Source organism: Paroedura picta, chromosome 12, assembly GCF_049243985.1.
Source record: "Paroedura picta isolate Pp20150507F chromosome 12, Ppicta_v3.0, whole genome shotgun sequence".
Taxonomy (NCBI): Eukaryota; Metazoa; Chordata; class Lepidosauria; order Squamata; family Gekkonidae; genus Paroedura; species Paroedura picta.
The window spans coordinates 4,295,485-4,318,113 of record NC_135380.1 but is presented as its reverse complement, the minus strand read 5'-3'; the positions used below and the strand labels follow the sequence as shown (position 1 = coordinate 4,318,113).

The following is a 22,629-nucleotide window of genomic DNA, read 5'->3' as shown; positions in this document are numbered from 1 at the left end:
TAGGGATAGATCGGCCAGTGCCCAAGCATCCTCCTTATCGCTGCTTTTATTGCTGACTGCTTTAATGTGTAGAACTTCCTTCCTTCCTTCCTTCCTTCCTTCCTTCCTTCCTTCCTTCCTTCCTTCCTTCCTTCCCACTTTTTAATATTCCTCTATCGCACACATGGCCAAAGCTGTCCTTCTTTTACTTTGGGGGGAATGTGCAGAAGGCTATCCCCCTCTAGTGGCTGACAGGGGTGTTACAGTTTATGGCGGTTCTCTCCTTTTCACCATCATCTGCAGCCAAGACGGGGATGGATGTGGAGATGGGGGGGGGGGGGGCGATTAAAAGTCAGACAGACTACTGAATCCCGGGAGTGAAACAGCCCCCCGCCTTATTCTAGATCAGCCCCCCGGTCAGCCCACCTGCGTCGCTCAGCCATTTCTCCAGCAGCGGCTTTAACTTGCACATGTTCTTGAAGCTCAGGTTGAGGGCCTCGAAGCGAGAAATGGTGGTCTGGCTGAAATCATTGCCGTACAGCTTACCCATGGCCAGGCCCACATCACCCTGGAGAAGACAAGAGGAGTTATTGAGAGAGAGACAGAGACAGAGACAGAGACAGAGACAGAGACAGAGAGAGAGAGAGAGAGAGAGAGAGAGACAGAGACAGAGAGAGACAGAGAGAGACAGAGACAGAGACAGAGACAGAGAAAGCAAACACTGGAGAGAACTATAAAATCAGGGTCCAGTGGCACCTTTAAGACCAACAAAGATTTATTCAAGGCGTGAGCTTTCGAGTGCAAGCACTCTTCCTCAGAGAGGACTGGTGGGCTCTGTCACATGTCCCTGATTTCTAGGACACTTAGATCTGGCTTGAGTCAAATGTGTGATTTGCGTGGAGAGCCAGTTCACAACTGCACCACTGTACATTGGGCGAGCGTAGAGTCTGCTGGGAGACAGTTTGCGCTGCACTGAGGGTCCGGCCTCAATACATCCCCATTTGCTTGGAAAAGAGCAACCAGTTTTAGTGGCCTTCCCTGAGCCCCAGACCCTCAGCTGAGGGGGCTCAAAGCTCCAGCCCTCCCACAGAATTATCCAAGCTTGCATGTACAACTGAAATGAAGGCACTTTTCTCCCATGAAGCCCTGCCTCTGTTTTTCTCTCCTTCCTATGTTGGATGCTTCAGGCAAGTGTTGGTTTGCAAACTCCTCGGGGCAGGGACCTGCTTTCTTGTTCTCTGCAGAGCATCATGGGCATGGATAGCATAATAAGTCTCCCCCCCAGTTGAGGTTCTTTGTAGGCCTACAGCCACGCTGACGTTTAAGGATGCTTGCCCTTACCTGGGTGAACCCCAGTTTGATTCGCCTCTGTTTGAAAGTCTTGGCAAACTTCTCCAGCTCTTCCAGGTCATTGGCTTCATCTGTCGCTGCGGAGGATGGCAAGTGTTTGGCAACTTGTAAATGTTGAGGGACCTCCAGGTGGGGCTCTAAGGACGAGCTGGGGTGTCCGGGACGTCCCACGGCCTGTTAAAATACAACCCGGTGCAGAATCTTCAGTACTAGACACCTGCAGAGACACTGGAATGTCTCACGTCTAAGTGAAGGTCTCACAGCAGCCTGCTCAGACATACGTCCTTACATGGGACCCAACAGATCTACCACTTTCTCTGGTTTCATTCTCACGATCTCTCCAAATTGAATCAGAAATCAGATTCAGGGTAGCAAGGTCTGTTCTTTGAAACCCTTGCTGTGATATATAAATAAATGGCCACTATTCTGTTACAGGCCAGTCAGTCTAGGATCGGGGCCAAGCAAATTAGCAGAAACTGTAAGCAAAGACAAAGGAAGGACATGGAAGGACAAAACCTGCTCAGCATGGCTTCTGCAAAGGAAAGTCCTACCTCACCAACCTTTCAGCATGTTGGCAACGGTGGGCGGGTAGACGTTATATACCTGGACAGGAATAAACAGCTTTCAAAGGAGTTTAGGTAGGAGAGAATTTGGGCTCTTTCAAACTAGAACTATTGCTGTTTCAATCCACTTTGGTTACTGTTTGCAAGTGGATTTTGACATCTCACACAGTAAAGCCCAGTTGTAAAGGGCAGGAAGGGGTCATTATTTTGGGTGTGTGTGTGTGTGGGGGGGAAGTGACAGCCCTCTCCAGAGCTCTCCCCATTTTGAATGGGCCGGGCCTGTCTCATTCATTCATTCATTCATTCATTCATTCATTCATTCATTCATTCATTCATTCATTCATTCATTCATTCATTCATTCAATGCAGTTATTTCCTACACTCCTACACTTATATATTGCTCTACCCTTTTTACAGTGGGCTCTGGGCAGTTCACGGACCTATTTATTATAACATCCATGGTATAATTACAATGAAAACATGCATGATCAATTCAATCATTAAAATAATAATAAACATTCCTCAATCAGTTTTCCAGCAAATGGTTTTACCCGATGGCTCCATCTGTAAATGCTAAACTTAGGAAGGGTCATCCCCTATTACTGCACAAGGCCTAGGGAAAGAGGTCAGCCAAGTGGAGGAGGAGGAGGAGGAGGAGGAGGAGGAGGAAAGGGCTGTGAAGGCCCAGGGGAATTGTGAGCGACCCTGCAGGTGGCCTGCCGTGGCCTGCCTCTGCCTCCACTCCCTTAACGGACCCCCATTCCAATACTGACCAAGGCCAACCCTGCTTAACCTCCGCTTCTGAGATCTGAGGAGATCTGATTAGTCCCTGAGCAACGATGCTTAGGATCCCACAAAGCTGATGCTTGCATTTCACGGCTCTAAACCTTGCGGGTGGACATGAGATGCTGGGGAACTGAAGAAAGGACATTTTTAAAAATCCAGCCAGTCCCGATTGGACCAGGGGTGGGAGAGAGGCAGGTCTTGCCACTTTTCTCGTCTTTTGTGTTCAGCTTGGCTCTGCGAGGACGCAGCCCCAGGGGTCAGGTTCCCATGATCCTTCCCAGTGGAATATCTCATCTCGTTCCAAATCTGGCCCTGCTGCGAGTGTAGTGCTACGGCCTGTGCCTGCGTCCTCCTTTCAAAGCCCTCAGTTCCTTAAACAAAGAAAGGCAGGGGTGGTTCCAGAAAGCTTTGGGCACTGAACGGGAGCCGAAATGAATTGTGCTGAGCAAAACATTCCGCAAAATTCTCCTGTGGGAATTATGGATTCCAAAATTGTTTCCAGAGGCTCAAGTATTTAATATCGGTAAGGTGGGTGGGGCTGAGAGAGCTCTGAGAGAACTGGGATTGGTCCAAGGTCACCCAGCTGGCTGTATGTAGAGGGGTAGGGATCCAAGCCTGGCTCTCCAGATTAGGGGCTGCTTCTCTTTAATCACTGCACCGCACTCGCTTGAAACTCATTATTATTTAAGGCACGTGTTGGAGGAAAACAAACTGACTCAACCACTGGAAATACACAGAGGTAAGGCAGAAATACGGGAGGGGTCGTCCCCAAACTGATTCCAATGCTTGTGGACCAACAGCCAAGAAAACCAGGAGTAGGTTGATGGTGTGGAGAAGCCCTCTGCCATTAAACTGAAAGTCTGGATCAGGGGTAGTCAAACTGCGGCCCTCCAGATGTCCATGGACTACAATTCCCAGGAGCCCCTGCCAGCAATGCTGGCAGGGGCTCCTGGGAATTGTAGTCCATGGTCATCTGGAGGGCCGCAGTTTGACTACCCCTGGGATGGTGCCTAGCCAAGAGGTCAGTTACCTGAGAGGCTAAACCGTGTCCGTGTTGTGGAAGGAGGAGTCCGCTCTGTTGCTGCTGGAAGGAGAGAAGATTTGACTGCAGAACTGCAAAAGAAAGAGAGAAAGGAGACGATATTTCAGTCTCCACAAAATGATGTAAACCACAGAAAGAGAGTCCTGCTGATGGCTTTTGCGGTGCCACCGTCACCTGGGCCCCCTCTGGCAGGCACATTCCTCTCTGAAGTGCACACCTGCATGTGTGAATGGGCTGCCCCAGTCAAACACCCATCAGCAGAGCAAGGATGCAAACCAGGCTCTCCCAAATCTCATGGGGCACTATGCCCCAGTCAGTTATCTTGGACCATTCACTCTGTCTCACACTCTAGCCTACCTCACAGGGGCGGTGCAAGGAGCAAAATGGAGTAGAAAAATAGAATTGTTATTGCAGCTGTGAACTGTTACCCGGCTCTGGCCCCGGCTGTTCACAAATAGGAAAGTATCACAGAATGTGGAGCAATGACTAGAGATGATATGCAAATAGGATTAATTACATAGCCTAAAAAACACCTGTCTTCGTTCTGTCTCATTATGCATTCCCGGATGGGGGCTTTGGCTGCCTTCAACAGCAAGGATAATGTCATAGTATTGGGACAGGCGCTTCAGCGTGAAGTCAGACAACCTGTCAAAAGGGAAGCCACGGCAAGCTTCGTTCTTTGTACAATAGGTGTGCAAACAACAAATTGAACACGGGGGGCAGTTGTCAGTCTTCTGCCTCCCTCCCTCCCTCCCTCCCTCCCTCCCTCCCTTCTTATTTATTTATTTATTCTCTAAACATCTATCCCACCCTGTCTCAGGTGACGCAGGGCAGATTACAACATATTTTAAATTGCATTCACTACTCAAACACAACCTGAAACTGGATTGGCATTAAAATTCCAAAATAAATTAAGTTCTAATATTGCTCATAAAATCTTAGCCTGGGGGTGGGGAGGGAATGAGGAAAGTTTCCCCAGGAGAGTCGTGAGCGTGGGTCGGGAGGTCTCAGAGATCTTATATTAGCATCGTAGACTTGGCAGAACAGCTTGGCGGAACTGTCTTTTGTCCATGCCCTGACTTTGTGGGCAAACCTCAGAATTTCTTGGCTGCCTGAAAGAAGGGGACTATTATCTGATAAAATGACATTTTCCATCGGATCCCTTTCAATTGATTTTGTCATCCTAAAAAAATATATTCCTAGGTGTTGCTTATTTTACTGGCTGCTTTGTGTATTTTGCATTTTGTCAACCAACCTAAAACGTGCTATCCCCCAGTGGACACCCAGCAGGCCAGCAGCAAAGAAGCTCTACCTCAGCCTCCAATGTCCCGCCCTTGAACCTGCCTCCCTCTCCTTTCTTCCAGGGATGGGAATTTCCTTTTTTAAAAGGCAAACTGCCTGGAGCAACGAATAGGCGGAGAAGCGTGCAGGCGATGCCAGAAACAAAAGAATTCTTTTTCAAAGCTGAAACACAAAGCTTGCCTTTCTAAAGTCTGTTCTCCCCACCCCCCCAAAAAAAATCAGGAGTGAGATTAATGTTTAAAATGATCAAAAGACTCGTGATTCCATAAGGGATGACATTCAAAAAGCATTATGCATCTATGATTCTCTGCATAGGCGTTCAAACGGAGAACTATGAATTAAAATATATACATATTAGCGGGCATTGTGGGACCTTTAAAACATGGAGAAAAGGGATTGGCTGCCTGGATTGATTGACAGGCAGAAGAGAGTTGCGTCTAAAGCACATTGCTCTCTTCCATCATGTCAAGCAGCGCTTGTGGAGGGTGAAAAGTGCAAAAAGGCAGCAGACAAAAGTGACACAGTGAAAAGGAGAGGAGGGGCTGGGAGGCATGATACGATTTAGCACTACACCATTCAGCTGGCGTAACACCATTTTTACTGATGTGCAGAAATTCCCATAGTTTCAGTTGGGATTAGAGGTCAGTACTAGCAATAATAGGTTTAAATTACAGGTAGGGAGAGATGGCAGGATACTGGGGGAAGCATTTTAACTACCAGGGCAGTTCAGGATTGAACTGTTGTGGGGGGGGGGGGATGTAAGCCTCTTCGCCCACTGGGGAGAAAGACAGGGTATAAATAAAGGAAGCAAATCGCTTGCTGATAGGATCTTTCCCTGCTTGTTCTTTCTCATTCTGATGCAAAAGAGCCTAATCTTTCATTTGTTCCTTTATATCTAACCTGGAAAAACCTGGGGGGGAAAAACCCGACATGGGTTTGCAGAACAGTGAAATTCCTTGTGTTCATTCTAGACCAGGGGTAGTCAAACTGCGGCCCTCCAGATGTCAATGGACTACAATTCCCAGAAGCCCCTGCCAGCAAATGCTGGCAGGGGCTTCTGGGAATTGTAGTCTATGGACATCTGGAGGGCCGCAGTTTGACTACCCCTGGTCTAGACGGATCGTACTTGGGAGGTGGGCTGCAGGTTGCTGAGTTCAAACGTTGCTGATGGCACCCACCGAGGCAAGGGAGTGTTTCAGTCTAGTTATTGAGAACTGAGTCATCCAACGATCACATTATTGCACCGCTCCTCATTTCCTGATCTTAGCAACGCATTAGCTGTGTAATCCTGGTTCCACCGCCTTTGACGACTTCAGCAAAATCCTCACTTCACCCTGTACGTCATGTCTCCACAGGGCTGGGGCTGGGTACTGTTCCTTCTGCGAGACACCTTGCAAATTAGGGCCCCCATATGGAAATGTAATTAAGCGCACAAGCCTTTTAGTGGGTCACACCAGGCTCAGACGGCTCCCGTCGACGCATAATATCTTTGCAACATTCAGCAAGATAGGATCTAAATGAGGCAGACGAAATTAGTCAAGCGGTTTCACCTGCTACCTGCAGGGTGGGCGGTAGGCTCCCTGCAGGGAATCCTTCCCGGAATTCAAGGGGGGAGGGGGGAGGAGAGGGGATGTTGTGTGGTTTTCTTAACAGGTTGATAAAAATTCCTCTGCAAGGAAAGGAGATTTAGGGAAGACACAGTTTTGTGTGACTCCAGGAATGAGAGCAGGCAGTCTCGAAATGAACTTTGGCCTAGATTAGTGATAAACCTATTTCACTAGACTCAACCCGCTTGTAAAAAACCTCCCAGTTTTAAAAGATGGAAAACATAAGCAGTCATGGAGCTTATACAACGACGAAGGGAGGAGAGCCACTCAAGTCCTGCTAAGATGGCTACCGGAGAGTAGCCGTGGTTGAGGCCAGCTTTATTTCTCTGGGGCCGGGGACCCTCAGCAGGTTGAAGCTGCCTGAGCTTAAAGTTCTTTGGAGAGTGTAGGGAAGGAGGCTGTTATTCTTATCGAGATTTATAAGTCGCGCCTCTCGGGCCCATCCTCTTGGGGTGGCATACAACATTGAAGATAAAAACCAATAAAACGTGTAAACACAATAAAATACAATTAAGTGACTAAAGTTAGCAATAAATATCCTACGCTGAGTCACTGCTATTAATTCCCCTTAAAAGGGAGAATGGAGGAGGGGGCCCCAAACTGTTAGGGGCCCTATGTTGTTCTGTTGTTCTGGGCCTCAACCGTATGCCTGGGGGAAGAGTTCTGTCTTGCAAGCTCTGTGGAACTGTGCTAGCCCTGTCAGGGCCCTGATGTTCTCTGGGAGCTCATTCCACCGGGGATGACCAGCTGGTTGGCCTCCTCCCTCTAGAGGTAGGGATAGGATTTGGGTTGATGGTCTATTGTATTTGTATTTTTGTCCATTTTAATAGGGTTTTTAATGGTTTTTTTTAAAACTAAGGTGACCAGATTTTAACATTGGTAAAGCGGGACACCATTGACCAAGGGGGGTTCTTGATTAAAATTTGGTCTATATGGAGCAACATACATTTGCATAGAATGCATAGAATGCAAAAATAGTATTGTAATATATATTTTAAAAATTTCAACATAAGTACAATTTGCCAAAAGTGGGACAATCTGGTCACCTTATTTTTAACTGGACATCTGTAACCCACCACGAGCGTATTTGGAAGTGGTGGGTAATAACTAACTAACTAACTAACTAACTAACTAACTAACTAACTAACTAACTAACTAACTAACTAACTATAATAATAATAGTAATAATAGTAATAATAAATAAATAAATAAATAAATAAATAAACAAATAATAATAATAATTGTTGACTGCAGCATTTTCCGGGGGACATATTCAGACATGCAGTCCCTTAGATAGTCAGATCCCAGACCACGGATGGCCTTAAAAGTTCAAAAAATACAGGGGCCCCAGCCTGTTTAGGGCCTTAAACGTAACAGGCAAAACCTGATCCAGTGCAGGTGGGAGAGCACAGGTGTAATATGAGCTTTCCTTGGGGCTCTTGTCAGGAGCTGAGCATCTGGACCAGCTGCAGTTTCCAGAGCAGCCTCAAGGGGAGCCCTGCACAGAGCGAGTTACAGAAGTCAAGTCGGATGCAAAATAGTGCTTGCACTCGAAAGCTCACGCCTTGAATAAATCTTTGTTGGTCTTAAAACTGATTTTATTGTGCAGAAAAATGAGTTATCCATGTGGCAGGCCCACATAAGAGATTTGCGCAGAGTCTTCTCTTCTCTGAGGATCCATGAGACACAGTCCCTGGCACCTCCAGCCAAAGGGTCTCAGGCTTTGGAGCAGAACCAGAAACCTTTACCTGCAATTTTGTCTCTGGGAGAGCTGCTCTCAGTCAAATGGTGGGCTAGAGAGATCAATGGACGGACTCAGCTTAAAGCGACTCCCTATGTTCCTCAGAGAGAGAGAGAGAGAGAGAGAGAGAGGAGAGAGAGAGAGAGAGAGAGAGAGAGAGAGAGAGAGAGAGAGAGAGAGAGAGAGAGGCGCATTCACCTTACCTTGTTGTCCTGTTGGGGCTTGAGAAAGCAGGAAGAGGGGGACGGATTGCATGTGGCCAGGGACCTGCACCAATTGCTGTAAGGTGTGAAGAGAACTCATGTCCTGGAGGAAAAGAAAGGGGGGGGGCGGACTTGTCAAGAAGAAGAGTTGGGTTTTTTGGCCTGCTTTTCACTGCCTGGAGGGGCCTCTTGATGGCTGACAATGGCCTTCCCTTCCTCTCCCCACAACAGACACCCTGTGAAGCAGGTGAGGCTGAGCGAGCTCTGTCAGGACTGCTCTGTGAGAACTGCACTATCTATCAGGGCTGTGACTGGCTCAAAGTTACGCAGCAGGCTGTATGTGGAAGAGTGGGAATCAAACCCGGCTTGCCAGATTAGAAGCTGTTGCTAACCACTACACCAAGCAGAGTAGGAGCTCCTTGAGCTGGAGGTGACAGAGGCATTGTGTGTGTGTGTGTGTGGGGGGGGCTCCTAAGGGCACAGCGTTATTATTCTCATCATAATTATTGCTGTTAATTTATTTCTACGGTGCCAATAAAGTGCATGTTGCTTTACGGAGCATAAGTTGGCAGGTCACAGCCCCAAGGAAGATGCAATATGAAATTCCAGAGCAACCGGACAAGAAAGGAGGCCATGACAGTTACATGCGCTTCAGCGGAGCTCCTGTTGAAGAGGAGAAGTCCGACTCTAACTACAGTCCTTAAGATTTGTGAGGTCATGTTCCTGTTTGCCAGGATCACTCTTTATGCTTCAGCTCTCCAAGATAACCTACCCCTGAAAAGGACTTCCTGTTTGTGTGGAGGGGGGGGGGAGGAATTGGCTCTGTGCCAGTGTGCGTGAAACGAGGAGTGACGTCATGACAGTGCGACACTCTAGAATTCAGCTTTGCGTCCTGGAAGTGACATCACACCATGTTGGAGCACCAAACTGCTTCTTCCCCTTCCCTGCAGTCTCCCACCTGCTACAGGGGGGGGGGCAACACTGAGTTGGCATTCTCACTGGGGAGGGAGCCTCAGTACTCAAACATAGGTTAGGGTAGGGAGGTCATTCCCCTTAAGAGATGTCCTTAAGAGATCTCCAGGTGACAGAGATTCATTCACCTGGGGAGGGGGGGGAATGGCTGTTTGGGAAGGTGGGCTCTATAGCTTTATGCCCCAAACTCCGCCGTCCTGAGGCTCCACCCCCTCACGTAAATACCCAGGTATTTCCCAACCCAGGTAATTTTGCAGGGGAGGTTTTCCCCATTCTTCATGCCTCCCTTCCTTGCCGGATGTCCACGCAGGCCTCCGCCTCTTACCCCAGCGATCTGCCCTCCAGGCATCATCGAGGGCCCTTGCACTAGGTGGCTCGGCCGGGAAGAGAGGGAGCTCTGCAAGGAGTCACCGAGGTCTTCCGTCTTGATCTGCAAAGGAAAGGGCAGCGTCGTCAACACCAGCGGACCTCAGGCAGGCAGGCCGGCCGCTGCGGGGAACAGCGTTCTGAGGCTGGCAGCTGCCAAGCCTGGACTTGACCCACCGGGGACAGATCCAGTCGCCTCTCCTTCCAAGTGCTGCTCATTTCTAGGCAGCAGCAATGGAAAACCGACAGCCAAACGCTTGTCAACAGGGACGAGAGGTGAAACCTTTGCGCAGAAATCGTAATTTTCACGTTCATTTTAGGGAAGCTTGGATGCTTTAGGATGCTTAGGGCTAATCCTGCGTTGAGCAGGGGGTTGGACTAGATGGCCTGTATGGCCCCTTCCAACTCTATGATTCTGTGATTCTATGATTCTAAGCTTGAATGGGCACGCTGTGCATATTTTGCCTGTCCTGAGGTAGCTGGAGTTGGGAACTGCTTCCAGCCCTAGTAGACCATGCAGAATGAGGCAGACTCATTCAGAGGTAGCTTCCCATTTAGGGATGCCAGCCTCCAGGTGGGGTATGGGGATCGCCCGGTTTTACAGCTCATCTCCAGGTGACAGAGATCAGTTCCCCTGGAGAAAACAGGTGGTGGCATTACACTCTATTGAGGTCCCTCCCCGCCCCAAATCCCTCCTACTCCTGGCTCCACCCCCAAAGTCTCCAGGTATTTCCCAACCCAAAGCTGGCAACCGTAGCAACTCAACTTCCTCAATGGTTTCCCATCCAGTGCTAAACAGGCTTGATTTAGGTTAGCTTCTAACGTTAGCCTGTGGCCTTCCAGGCCAATAATTAAATGAAAAAAAAATAATTATACCATTAATAAAAGCAATTATCAAACTGTTAAAAACTGTAAGTCTTGATGCGTTAAACTAACGGTAAGAAGCATCAGCTGTAATGGATTTTAAAAATGCATAAAACGTGTTTATTTATTTAGGATATTTTGATCCTGCTTTTCTCCCAAAGGGAAACCAAAGTTGTGTCCAAAAACTGGACTTCAAATTGACAAAAGGCACAACATGCAAAAAGGCGAAATGCAAAAAAGTGAGCAAGACATCTTTCTGAAGCAGGACCTTCTGCAAGCCTGCAAGGAACTGCAGAAGGGGAGACAGTTTGGGGTCCCCGCCATTACCCAATTCCGTCTTCTAGGACTACAGAAGCTCTCAGGGACTGGAACAAGCTAATCCTCCCCCCCTCCTTCAATTGGGCCTCAGCTTTTCTCAACATTTGGTGCCTCCTAGACCACACTCAGTGGTGTAGTGGTAAAGAGCAGCGGATTTCCCCCTCTTCCCCATGTGGACCCCATGTGGGTGACCTTGGCAGTTCCCCCAAGGAACTCTTCGGGTTATGACACCAAGGCAAGTGGTGGCAAACCACGTCTGAACGTCTCTAGTCTGGCGGCCGGACAATCCCCAGATCTCCTGGCTCCACGACACATGTTCTATGACTAATAAATGGTCTTTGGAGGAGAGGCCACCAGAAATAACAGGGTTGCGTGACGCAGAGGCAAGGGAATGGCAAGCCATCTCTGAGTGTCTCCTGCCTTGAGAACCGCATGCTTTTTTTTTTACAATTTTTTTTTTTTTGCACAATGGGGAGTGTGTGGTGAACCTTACTTCGGTTGTGGGTGGCCCAGCTGTGTGGCTGCAATGGCTAGTAACATAAATAACATCTCCTAAACACCACAAAGCCAAGGGAAGGATTTTCCTAACAATCATCTACTTCAGGGGTAGTCAAACTGCGGCCCTCCAGATGTCCATGGACTACAATTCCCAGGAGCCCCCTGCCAGCGAATGCTGGCAGGGGGCTCCTGGGAATTGTAGTTCATGGACATCTGGAGGGCCGCAGTTTGACAACCCCTGATCTATTTGAATGATGAAAAAAAATGATGAAAAAAAATCTACCAAACCTCTCTTATCGACCACTTCAACACTTCAAAGGTATATGTTAATACTAAACAAGATTTTTAAAAAAGGTCTTATATTTTTACCTTCTGAACCTTAATGGTTGACATCTTTGGAGGCTGCCCCCAAATTTTGCCAAAGGAGAACAAACAAACGGCCACTGAGCGGTAGGAGAATCAAACCAAAAGGACAAAACCCTGCGTTGAGGCTCCCAAACAAATGGTGGTTAATGTAATTATTTATTCAAAACAACAGCTGAAAAACCACGCCGGTTGAATTGGTTATTCGGTTATCTTCCTTGGCAGCTACTCCTCAAAAGTCATCACAATCCATTTCAAAGCAAGATCCAATACTGTAGTATTCTGGAGGTTCTGGTCCCTATAAAGTGACTTCTAGTCTAACCCAATTTTTCCCAGCAAACGTCTTGCAGCTAAGATAAAAGTTCTGTTTCTCTCAGTCGCCCCCATTCCTTTCGATCCTGGAATTTGGTGCCCCCAATGCCCTACGTGGGCATCTTTCCAGCCAATGTAGAAGTCAGAAATACAATCTGGCTGGCATTACTGTACAAAACCCTTCTGATCATTTTCCGCTAAGGGAGGGTTCCAATCAACTAAAGAATGGGCCAAAGGCACCCCACGATTCTACCAGGGAGGCTAAGCAGGTCTGCAAGCCGCTTGGACAGGAAGTGATGAAGAGGATCAACAGATGGACGGACGGACGGACATACCGGGTTCAAAGGAGAGCTGCCATTGGGTTTGGAGACAGAACTGGGAATTACCGGGTCAGGGTCCAGCGGCTGGTCGACAACATTGGGGGTCCTGTCAAGGAAGATGTGCACCGTTCCCATCCCGACCCAGGCACCCTATCTGTTTGCCCCACAGTCTTTGATGATAATGGTGACTAATGATCGTTTATTCTCCTGGCAAAAGAACAGAGCAAACTCAAAAACCACAAACCGCTTGCCCAGGGCAAAAAGAAGATCAGAGGAGTTTCGCAAGCGCTGGATTGCCCCCCCCCCCCCTTTGCTGACACCAGGCTTCACAGCAAACATTTGATGATCCCTCCCCCTCCAGCTTTTCTTTCTTTCTTTCTTTCTTTCTTTCTTTCTTTCTTTCTTTCTTTCTTTCTTTCTTTCTTTCTTTCTTTCTTTCTTTCTTTCTTTCTTTCTTTCTTTCTTTCTCTCTCTCTCTCTCTCTCTCTCTCTCTCTCTCTCTCTCTCTCTCTCCTCCCTCCCTCCCTCCCTCCCTCCCCCTTAGTCCTTCCTTCCTTCCTTCCTTCCTTCCTTCCTTCCTTCCTTCCTTCCTTCCTTCCTTCCTTCCTTCCTTCCTGAAGAGAGGGATATAAAATGGCCCTCTATCTTTGGTGAATACAAAAAAGGTTGTTGGTAAATCCTTGCAGGTTTCTCCCGCTCTGTTGCACCCTTTAAACCAACCTTCCCCATTCATTATTAATTAATCTAAGAGAAAAGCTTCCCCAGAAATCTGCAATTGGTAAAATTCATTAGAAAAGGTAATGTTGCAGATAACAAGCTAAGAGTTGTTTCTGAAAAGCATGAGGTTTCCCCATTTCAAAAACGTGTCTTCATTATCTGTCCTCCATAAGATCCCCCCCCCCTGCCTGAACCCCATTTTGCACTGCTTTTTTCTTACCTCGGGATGTTTAAATGTCAGGAGTTTGGAGAATTTTTACAGTGTCCAGAATGGAAAATTAGATGCACAAATGACTGTCCCAACCCTGATGAGAGAACGTATGCAAACTCTGGAGTGGTGATGGGACACAGGAGATGCGTACACATACCTTTCAGGTGTGTGCTAGGGGGCCACCTCAGGTGAATAGTGTCATCCCATGCAGCTTCCCAGTGAACCTAACTCACTGACTCGCATGTATGTTCAGGTTCTGCTCCGGAAATCCTATTTCTACTTGCTGAAGAGCTCTGCTAAGCCTGAAAGCTTACATTTTTGAAGCACTGGAATTTACTGGATAAAATGCAAATGCTCCTTGAACTCCCTCGCATCTCTCTAAAACCTTTCGTTGAAATTTGTCTTCCAGCCAGAAGGGGGAGATGGGAAGCTTCTGAGTCTTCCGATATTAATTTACCGGCGTGTCTGTGTTCATTTAGAAAAGGGAGTTTACATACGAGACGAAACACAAACAGCAGAGGTTGAGAGAGAGAGAGAGAGAGAGAGAGAGAGAGAGAGAGAAGACACCACGAAATGTCAGCTGGAAGATTCCTCATGGGGCAGGTCCTACCCACGGACACGAGGCACTGACCAAAGACCCAGCAAGTTTCCTCAGAAAAAAAAAACAGAACAACATCTCCATCTTGTGGAGGGGTACAGTATCATCTTGCTTTGCTAAAAATTCTAGCTTCTTTTTTGGGGGGAGGAAATCATGATGCCCTCCATGTCACCAGGGCTTCCAGGATGTTTGTTGAAATGGACAACATGCAAAGGATCACCCAACAGGCTAAACAAGGACAAGTCAGACCTTTAACCCACCCTCCCCGCCCAAACTCCAACACCCGCTGAGCTCTGTTTGAGAACCGACTTACAAACTGCCAATTGCTCTCGCTTTGTAGCCACAGCGCTCGAAGACCCAGGGAGCTGCTGGAGGATTCATGTGTCCTTGTCTAACCCAGATCTGGAGTTGCAATCCCAAACAGCTTCCAAGACTTGAGAAAAGAGAGGCTGAGTCCAGGACAAATGCCCCTCTTTGCCTGGGAACTGTACGATCCTGATCGGCAATGAGGGTGGAAAGTCCTCAAGCAATTTCCAAACTGAAATCAATTTTTGCTCCTGCCAAAACACAAGGGTTTGGACACGGGCCAAGCACAAAAGGGGTGTGTTGCTGCACCCTAGCTCTAAACAACATGAGAACATGAAGTAGGGTAGGGTTGGCAAAAAGAAAAAAGAAAAAAAGAAGAGCTGCTTCCCAGTTTTGGCTTTTTAAAATTCCTTTCACCGAGCCATCTCCCTGCCTGCAATCCCAAGTTCTTAAAAATTCCATGAGGAAAATGAGAACTGACACCCAACCAAAGCATGGTGGTAACTCCCAAGGGAATGTCATTCCCCTGCACCTGGTTTCTAGGACTTCTGCCCTCCTTCCCATACAAATGGCTCATTATCACTTGGAAAGGCAACCAATAAACAGCTGTCTCCAGAGCCAACCTTTCACAAAGCCCCAGCTGCATACGCAGATCCAGAATAAAACTGTATGCAAATGCCGGGAACAAAACCCAAAATACCATTCAGCTTCCGGGGGTTTTGCCTGACTTATTGCCAATCAACATGGGGTGTGCAGGAACTGGAGATAGTTCCTTTTAGATCCTTGTGTTTTCAGTTCTTGGAAGGAAAGAAGGCATGTTTTGGGGGGGAAATCCTGAAATTGACAAAATTATTTCTGAAACTGACTAGAGCAGCCGCAAAGCCCCCTTTTTGATTGTCAAGGTCAAGTGGATGCTCTGCTGTATTATCAACCACTGTGGGAAGTGGGAGAGTAGCCACCCTCCAACATCCCCCTGCTTCATTGCCTCTTTTCCTCCCACCCCTCTTCCAGAACTTGTCAAGGGGCTTCTCGAAGATCTATCAGAGAAGCAAACTTTGTCATTTCTTTCCCCACCCTCCAGCAGTTCAAGACTAGCAATATTCTAATAAGGCTGGACTCATGCTGCTAATTTTGAAAAAGTAAAATAACCCCGAGTGACCATCAGACGGTACAGAGTAAGAAGAATGAGCTCAATGTGACCTTGGGGCGGGAAAAAAAGGTGTGTTTATGCTTTAGAACAGGGGTGGTCAAACTGTGGCCCTCCAGATGTCCATGGAGTACAAGTCCCATGAGCTCCTGGGAATTGTAGTCCATGGCCATCTGGAGGGTCACAGTTTGACCACCCCTGCTTTAAATGCTCTTGAGCTCAGAAGCAAAACAATGGGAAAACAGATACAAAACCACTCTCAGAAAACCCAGGGAAACGGCAACCAGAAAGCAAAATGACTGGTGAAGAGGGAAAAATGAATGCAGAATGAACAAGAAAACCCAACAGAGATGCATGGCAAAAGCAAAGGCCCATGCATAACAGGCTCAGGGACATTCTGGAAAGGAACAAGGGTGATGGAAACAGGGCCAGCTCCCTCTTTTCTGGAGGAGGCTCATATGCTTGCCTCCCTACAGAAGCAGGAGAAGCTACAGAATAGTTTTCCCCCTCCTGTCTCTGCCATTCCAACAGGAGCTGATACTAGCCCATGCCGACCCCAACAGGGCTTTTACGGTAAAAGTGGATTCTTCGGATGTAGCCATGGGGGCGGTGATCCTACAGGAGGGTGAGGATGGGCGTCTGCACCCCCTTGCCTACATTTCCAAAAAATTCTCCGGGCCAGAGAAGAACTGGGCGATCTGGGAAAAAGAGGTAGCAGCTGTGAAGCTCACGTTTACTACATGGTGGAATTGGCTGGAAGGGTCCGCCCTCCCCTTTGTCATTTGGACTGACCTGAGAGGGGCTGATCCTGACAATGTGCTGCACCTGTGGAATTTCTTGCCATCCTGCAGCTCTTCCAGTTGCAGAGCATTTATCAAACAGGCGGTAGAAATTTTGGGGATGGGGACCGTAGTGAGAAGGACTGAGCCCCTTAACACCTATCACACTTCCCATGAGGGTCAAGACAGGCCGGTAACTTTGACAAATGATTACAAACCGAAAGCTGTGGACTCAGGTGCGGGTCTCCCAACTCCTGCCCAACCATCCGGCATTTCCCAGCATCACTACAAAAAGACCATGGGGCATCCCAGTAACTGCCTCAACCCATTTCTTGATTGAAATGAGCCTTCACAAATACGGAAGAAACCGTCTTCCTTCATCGGTCTCTTTGGGAATCACTGCTAGGGACAGAGCCCAGGCTAGCTGGTCAGGTGGCCAACTTGTGAGTTGCAAAATGGGTGGGGCCAGTGTGGTTTGAATGGGCGAAGGGGCAGAGCCTGGTGAATTTCAGACGGGTCGGGGTGGTGCAAGAAGGGTAGATCCAAGCGTGTAGTCAATTGAAAAGAAATGATCACCCTTCCCTGACACAAAAAACGTGGTTTATTTTTTTTAATGGATGATGCTAACCAAAAAGGCAATTTCCTGGCAGTTAGCCAGCTTACGAGTTGGCCCTGCTTTCTGACCCAGCGATCCTCTTCTTATGTTTTTCAGTTCTTCAAAAACGCCACATTTCTCTTCCCTTTAAGTCATCTGGGAGCTCCGCAGAAGAGAACACAGAGACACTTCCAGATATCAGTACCCGCACACACTTGGGAATCTGGCAATTGGTAAAAGGCGAGGTGTGTACAAGAATACGGTGTTCTCCCACTAACCCTCTAGATGTACAAATCCCACAGGCTTTCAACATACCCCTCATTATGTCTTTTTAGATTCTGTGTTCTCAAGAATCTCATCATCATCGTGAGAATGGATCTTCAGGAGGCCAGGCAATCAGAGAAGCAGGTAGTTGCTCGAACTGAGGAGCTCGGCTGGAATCCAGTGGGACCTTGTTTGACCCAGCAACCTCTGATTTCTGCTGGGCTGGAAGATGTAGTAACCCTCTCCAGCCATCTGCAATGGGGGCACTGTGGCACTGCAAGTCTATGGTGGCTGCTTGCTGCAGTGGGAGATGGAGAAGGTGTCTCAGCTCCTACGGGTGACCTTTTGGGGACATATGATCGGCCCCCAGTGCTAGACACACCTGGGTTGTGAATTGGTGCCGAAGTCTCCACTTCAGGATTGCTAGTGCTCTTAAAAATGTAAAGGTAAAGGTATCCCCTGTGCAAGCACCGGGTCATGTCTGACCCTTGGGGCGACATCCTCTAGCGTTTTCATGGCAGACTCAATACAGGGTGGTTTGCCAGTGCCTTCCCTAGTCATTACCCCCCCCCCCCCCCCAGCAAGCTGGGCACTCATTTTACCGACCTCGGAAGAATGGAAGGTTGAGTCAACCCTGAGCCGGCTGCTGGGATCGAACTCCCAGCCTCATGGGCAGAGCTTCAGACTGCATGTCTGCTGCCTCACCCTGTGCCACAAGAGACTCATGCGCCACAAGAGACTCATAGTGCCTTTAAGAAGGTTTTAAATGGGGGTCAATGGTCTCAAATGGGGGCCAAGCGTATGTCCCAAGAAGACCATGTATATGGTAATTTGGGGGCTCAAGCCCCTGTTGTTCTTACTCAGAGGTAAATGGAGTTTCCATTTCACTTGCTTGGCTAAAATCAGGGTCATAGAATCATAGAATAATAATTATGATTCTAACCCTATCACCCATCCACTGTAACCTGCTGCCCCCTTGAACCTTCACAGAATCAGCCTCTCCATCAGATGGCTATCCAGCCTCTGCTTCCTAAAAATCTCCAAAGTTGGGGAACCCACCACCTCCCGAGGAAGCCTGATCCACTGAGAAACCGCTCTGTCAGGAACTTCTTCCGGAGGCTAAGATGGAATTTCTTTTCAATTAATTTCATCCCTTTGGTTCTGGTCCGTCCCTCTGGGGCAAGAGAGAACAACTCTGCTCCATCCTCTCCATGGCAGCCTTTTAAATACATGAAGATGGCTCTCAGATCCCCTCTCAGCCGCCTCCTCTCCAGGCTAAACAGACCAAGCTCCCCCTATATATCCCTTCCCTATGAATATGTATCCCTTCCCTATCCTGTTTTTTAAAAAGTCGTCCAAATTAGTCACTATCATTGCAAACTTTATAAGCTAAGTCATGTGCTATGTCAGTGGTAGTCAAACTGCGGCTCTCCAGATATCCATGGACTACAATTCCCAGAAGCCCCTGCCAGCATTCGCTGGCAGGGGCTTCTGGGAATTGTAGTCCATGGACATCTGGAGGGCCGCAGTTTGACTACCCCTGTGTTATGTAAAGGCCTGGTCTGGATCTCCTACCAAACCAAGTTATTAGCAGAAAACCACATCCTCCACGTCCCTTTCTCTCTCCTCATGTCTCTTTCTTTCTGTGCCCTTTCTAAAAAAAATTCAGCAGGCCCCGTGGCTCCCGAGGGCACCACATTGGGGAATTGTCTTACCACTCATTCAGTTTCATGTAGAGAGATTGCAGGGCCACTCGAGTTAAAGGGGTGTACAAGTAATTGGGTTCAGGTCTATAAAACAACCCCCCAAATCTCCAAAGGTAAGGTTCTCAGGCCCCCTTGGCTACTGGCAGGGCATGGGGGGAGAGGGTGGCCAGATCTCGGGTGGGAGGGATTCTCAGAGTGCCATGAAGCCGACCCTCCACATAACCCATTTCCTCCAGGGATCCGATTGCTGTCGTGTGATGGAGAAAGTGAGCAGAGATCAGCTCCCTCTGTCACCCTGACAGTGGAATGATGGGTATCTCACCTCAGCCCCATGGGGGGAAAAAAACCACACCGTTCAGCAACAAAAGGTGGGTGACGGAAGGTGATCAAAGCTCTCCTGCCCGGTTGCCTAACTCGTTTGGGGAAGGTGTTTCATAAACATTTCACAAGACGGGAGAATGATGAAGAGAGAACATCTCCCAACCTGCCTGCAATTATTGCTCGAGTAATAGAGAGATGGTAGGAATAGCCATAAGAGCGCTAATAATAAAAAAAGAGAGAGGGAGAGAGAGAGAAACAGCAAGTCTGTTCTGGAACCGATCTAGACCCATTTGGCTGGCGTTCTAGCAACTGTACCGCTGCCGCCTGGGAAGAATCTCAGCCATGCTCAAAGGGATCGGGGCCACTTAGCGTCAGGAGGCCCAGGTCGTGAGTGTGGCAGAAGACACACCAATGGAGGAGGCGATAATCAGATGCAGAGACGCATGCCTCCCCGACCTGTCAAGCCCAGCAGAACATCTTCTTCTGCTCTCCTACTCACAAGTGACTCTTCTTGCCTAACATCGCTGCAAACTAATCTCCCACAAAAGCCCTGCTGGGTCTTCCTGGAGCCACTTTCTGACTGGGCCTCCCTTAGGGAGGCCAGCCTCCAGGTGGGTTCCTCAATGTGTTCCACAATTGTCATAGTAGTAGTCGTAGTATCACACTGGCAAAATGCTCATAATGGTCTGGGGATTTCATAAAGTGCCCGCTTTATGGGCACTTTATGACATCCCCAGACGATTATGAGCATAGTAGTAGATTACTACTATGACAATATATTGGAAGAGCAACCACTGACGAAGATAGAACAGAAAGCGGGTCACTTAACCGAGGATCCCGTTTTGGTTGACTCTTTATGTTTGATCATATGTTGGACCACTTAGACTTTATGTCGTAACCTTTTCACCTATAAACAGAGAAGACCACTATATCATTGTGCCTCGCGATTTCCTTTTTTCTTCTGAGCCTCCAGGTGGGGCCTGGGGATCCCCTGAAATTACAGCTCAGCTCCAGGCTACAGAGATCAGTTCCCCTGGAGAAATGGGATGATTGGGAGGGTGGGCTCTGTTGGCATCAGACTCCATTGAGGTCCTCCTCAGGCTCCATCCCCAAATCTCTAGCATTTTCCCCAACCAGGATCTGGCAATTGTACCCTTTTCTCCATCCCCTGTCAGGTACCTGGCAACCTGTCTCTCCGACTCTCATACCACTGGACTTTTGCCCAGGCTTGGATCTGACATTTCTCTCAACAATGTCCTCCCCTTTCCCCAGCTTCCTTGAATTGTCCTTGAAGGATCTTCATGCTTGACCTCTCCTGCAGGCCTTATTTCCCCAGGATACCCTTACTCATCACTTTGGCTTGGCGGCACGCATCACCTTCAACTCCCCACCCCCCAAAGGTCTGCTCTTTTTCAGCCTCCATACATTTCCTCTGCTGGTTGCCTGCTGGTTGCTCTCTGGTAGCTAGCATTAAATAGGTTAGTGAATCCATTTGATGCAATTCCTCAACTCGCACTTTAAAATCGAGGATGTAGCTGGCCGGTTACTGCCCAGATGCTGGATGTTGGCGACATCGTATGGAGGAGCCAGAATATAACAACTACATTAGGTAAGCATTTCACTACATTTAATGGGTGCGGAAATGCCCTTAGATTCAAGCCTAATAGCATCTTTGAGACCAACAATGATTTATTCAAGGCATGAGCTTTCGAGTGCATGCACTTTAGTCCTGACTATGCCTTCGTTGTAGATGCTTTCATGTTTCTTAAATAAAGAAACTTTCATTCTTTGAGATTCCTTATTTAGAAATCAAAGTTTCTCACAGTTTCTACTTCTAAAGTGCATTGGAAGTGCATTGCTGTTGTATACCACCCTGAGACACTAGGGAGGGTGGGATATAAATTTAATAATAATAATAATAATAATCCAATGTGTGCATAGTAGGCTAGACTCTCTAGTGTCCTTTCCACCCACTCCACCCTCAAGCAACTCACAATCTAGCAGAAGCCAAGATGTTATGGGGAGCTTTAGATTACTCACACTATCAAGTCAAGCCACATGTTGCAATAGCTTTTCCCCTGGCAGGTCTGTCAACTTCCAGGCAAGGCCTGACGATCTCTCAGAATTAAAACTGACCTCATCTAAGAGAGATGAATTCCCCTGGAGAAAAAGGTTGCTTTGAAGGGTGAAGCCTCGAAGTCCTTCCCCTCTCCAAACCCTCCCCTCCCTAGGCTCTGCATCCCAAATCCCCAGGCGTTTCCCAAACCTATTGGCAGCCTTGCCTTCTGCTCACTGGGAAATTCTACCCTAACCCCAAATGTGGCAATTCTTGGGATCCCTATGCTAAGCAAGACTTAGCAAGGGGCTGGTAATGTCCATGGGAGAGCTGTGTGCATGGATCTAGTCATGCAGACTGGATTGCCTACAAGCCTCCACTGGAATCAATGAGATGTTCTCCCTCTTTTGCATCTCTTTATTTCTCCTGCTTCCTGTATTTCAAAAGGGATTTGGAATCCTCCCTCCATGCACACACAACCCCCTTCGGGGAAAGGAAGACTCTTAACCTGCGTGCCCAGCAAGCTGACAAGAGTTGTACAGGAAGAGGTTTGCTGGATGAGATGAGATAAATCCCCCAAATCCTCTCCACGTTCCATCCATCCCCCCACAGAAGCTTCCACTCTTATAGGCATCATAAAATAAAACATAATCATTGCTCGTAAATAAGAACAGCCTTGCAATTACTATAATTATGTCCCTTGGCTTGCGCAAACAACCAAGCTTAAGAGTTGGACAAAATGCATAAAATCAGGGACAAGATGGGCAAGCACTGACTCCCCCAGTAGCCTCACAAGGGATACACACCCTCCCAGGGGTGGCCAAACTGTGGCTCTCCAGGCTGGCAAGGGCTCATGGGAATTGTAGTCCACGGACATCTGGAGGGCCACAGTTTGGCCACCCCTCTAGGAACTCAATGGCTAAAGGGAATGTTCTCTCAGGGGCAAGAGCCAACCACAAAACACCTTGTCTTTGCTCTTGTGGTGAATAAACTCTGGGCAGGACCAAATGCAATTTGTGCCCCGCAAGACAGAAACATGCAGCAGCTTCCCATAGTCCCAGATTCTGACTATTAAACGGCTACAATGAAGACGAACAAACCACGCGCTTGGCAGCTTCTGGCTCTGCAGGTGGATTTCATCAAAACCAAGATGGCAACTAATCAGTATAGCAATTAAAACAAATTAATAGAGGAACCAATCAAGGACCAGCAACAAAGACTGCGACATGCCAGACCAGTGACGCATCACCCGAGCAGAACATCTGGGACAGATCAATGGCGGGGAAAGATCAATGATTCTTCAATGGTTTTTCTTGAAGAAGAAAAAGAGTTGGCTTTTTGGA

At 48.0% G+C, this 22,629-nt stretch overlaps 1 protein-coding gene across 1 annotated transcript in view; it reads right to left on the bottom strand.

Annotated features, from left to right (window-relative positions):
* Positions 1-22,629, bottom strand: part of POU2F3 (POU class 2 homeobox 3) — a 53,854-nt gene that overhangs the window by 6,502 nt on the left and 24,723 nt on the right. Inside the window, exons 3-7 of the mRNA XM_077305454.1 lie at positions 9,871-9,975; positions 8,574-8,676; positions 3,709-3,791; positions 1,321-1,503; positions 406-547 (exon numbers count right to left, since the gene is read on the bottom strand). Of these exons, the coding sequence (XP_077161569.1) occupies positions 406-547; positions 1,321-1,503; positions 3,709-3,791; positions 8,574-8,676; positions 9,871-9,897 (538 nt within the window). The 5' untranslated portion in view covers positions 9,898-9,975. The remainder of the gene's footprint in view (positions 1-405; positions 548-1,320; positions 1,504-3,708; positions 3,792-8,573; positions 8,677-9,870; positions 9,976-22,629) is intronic.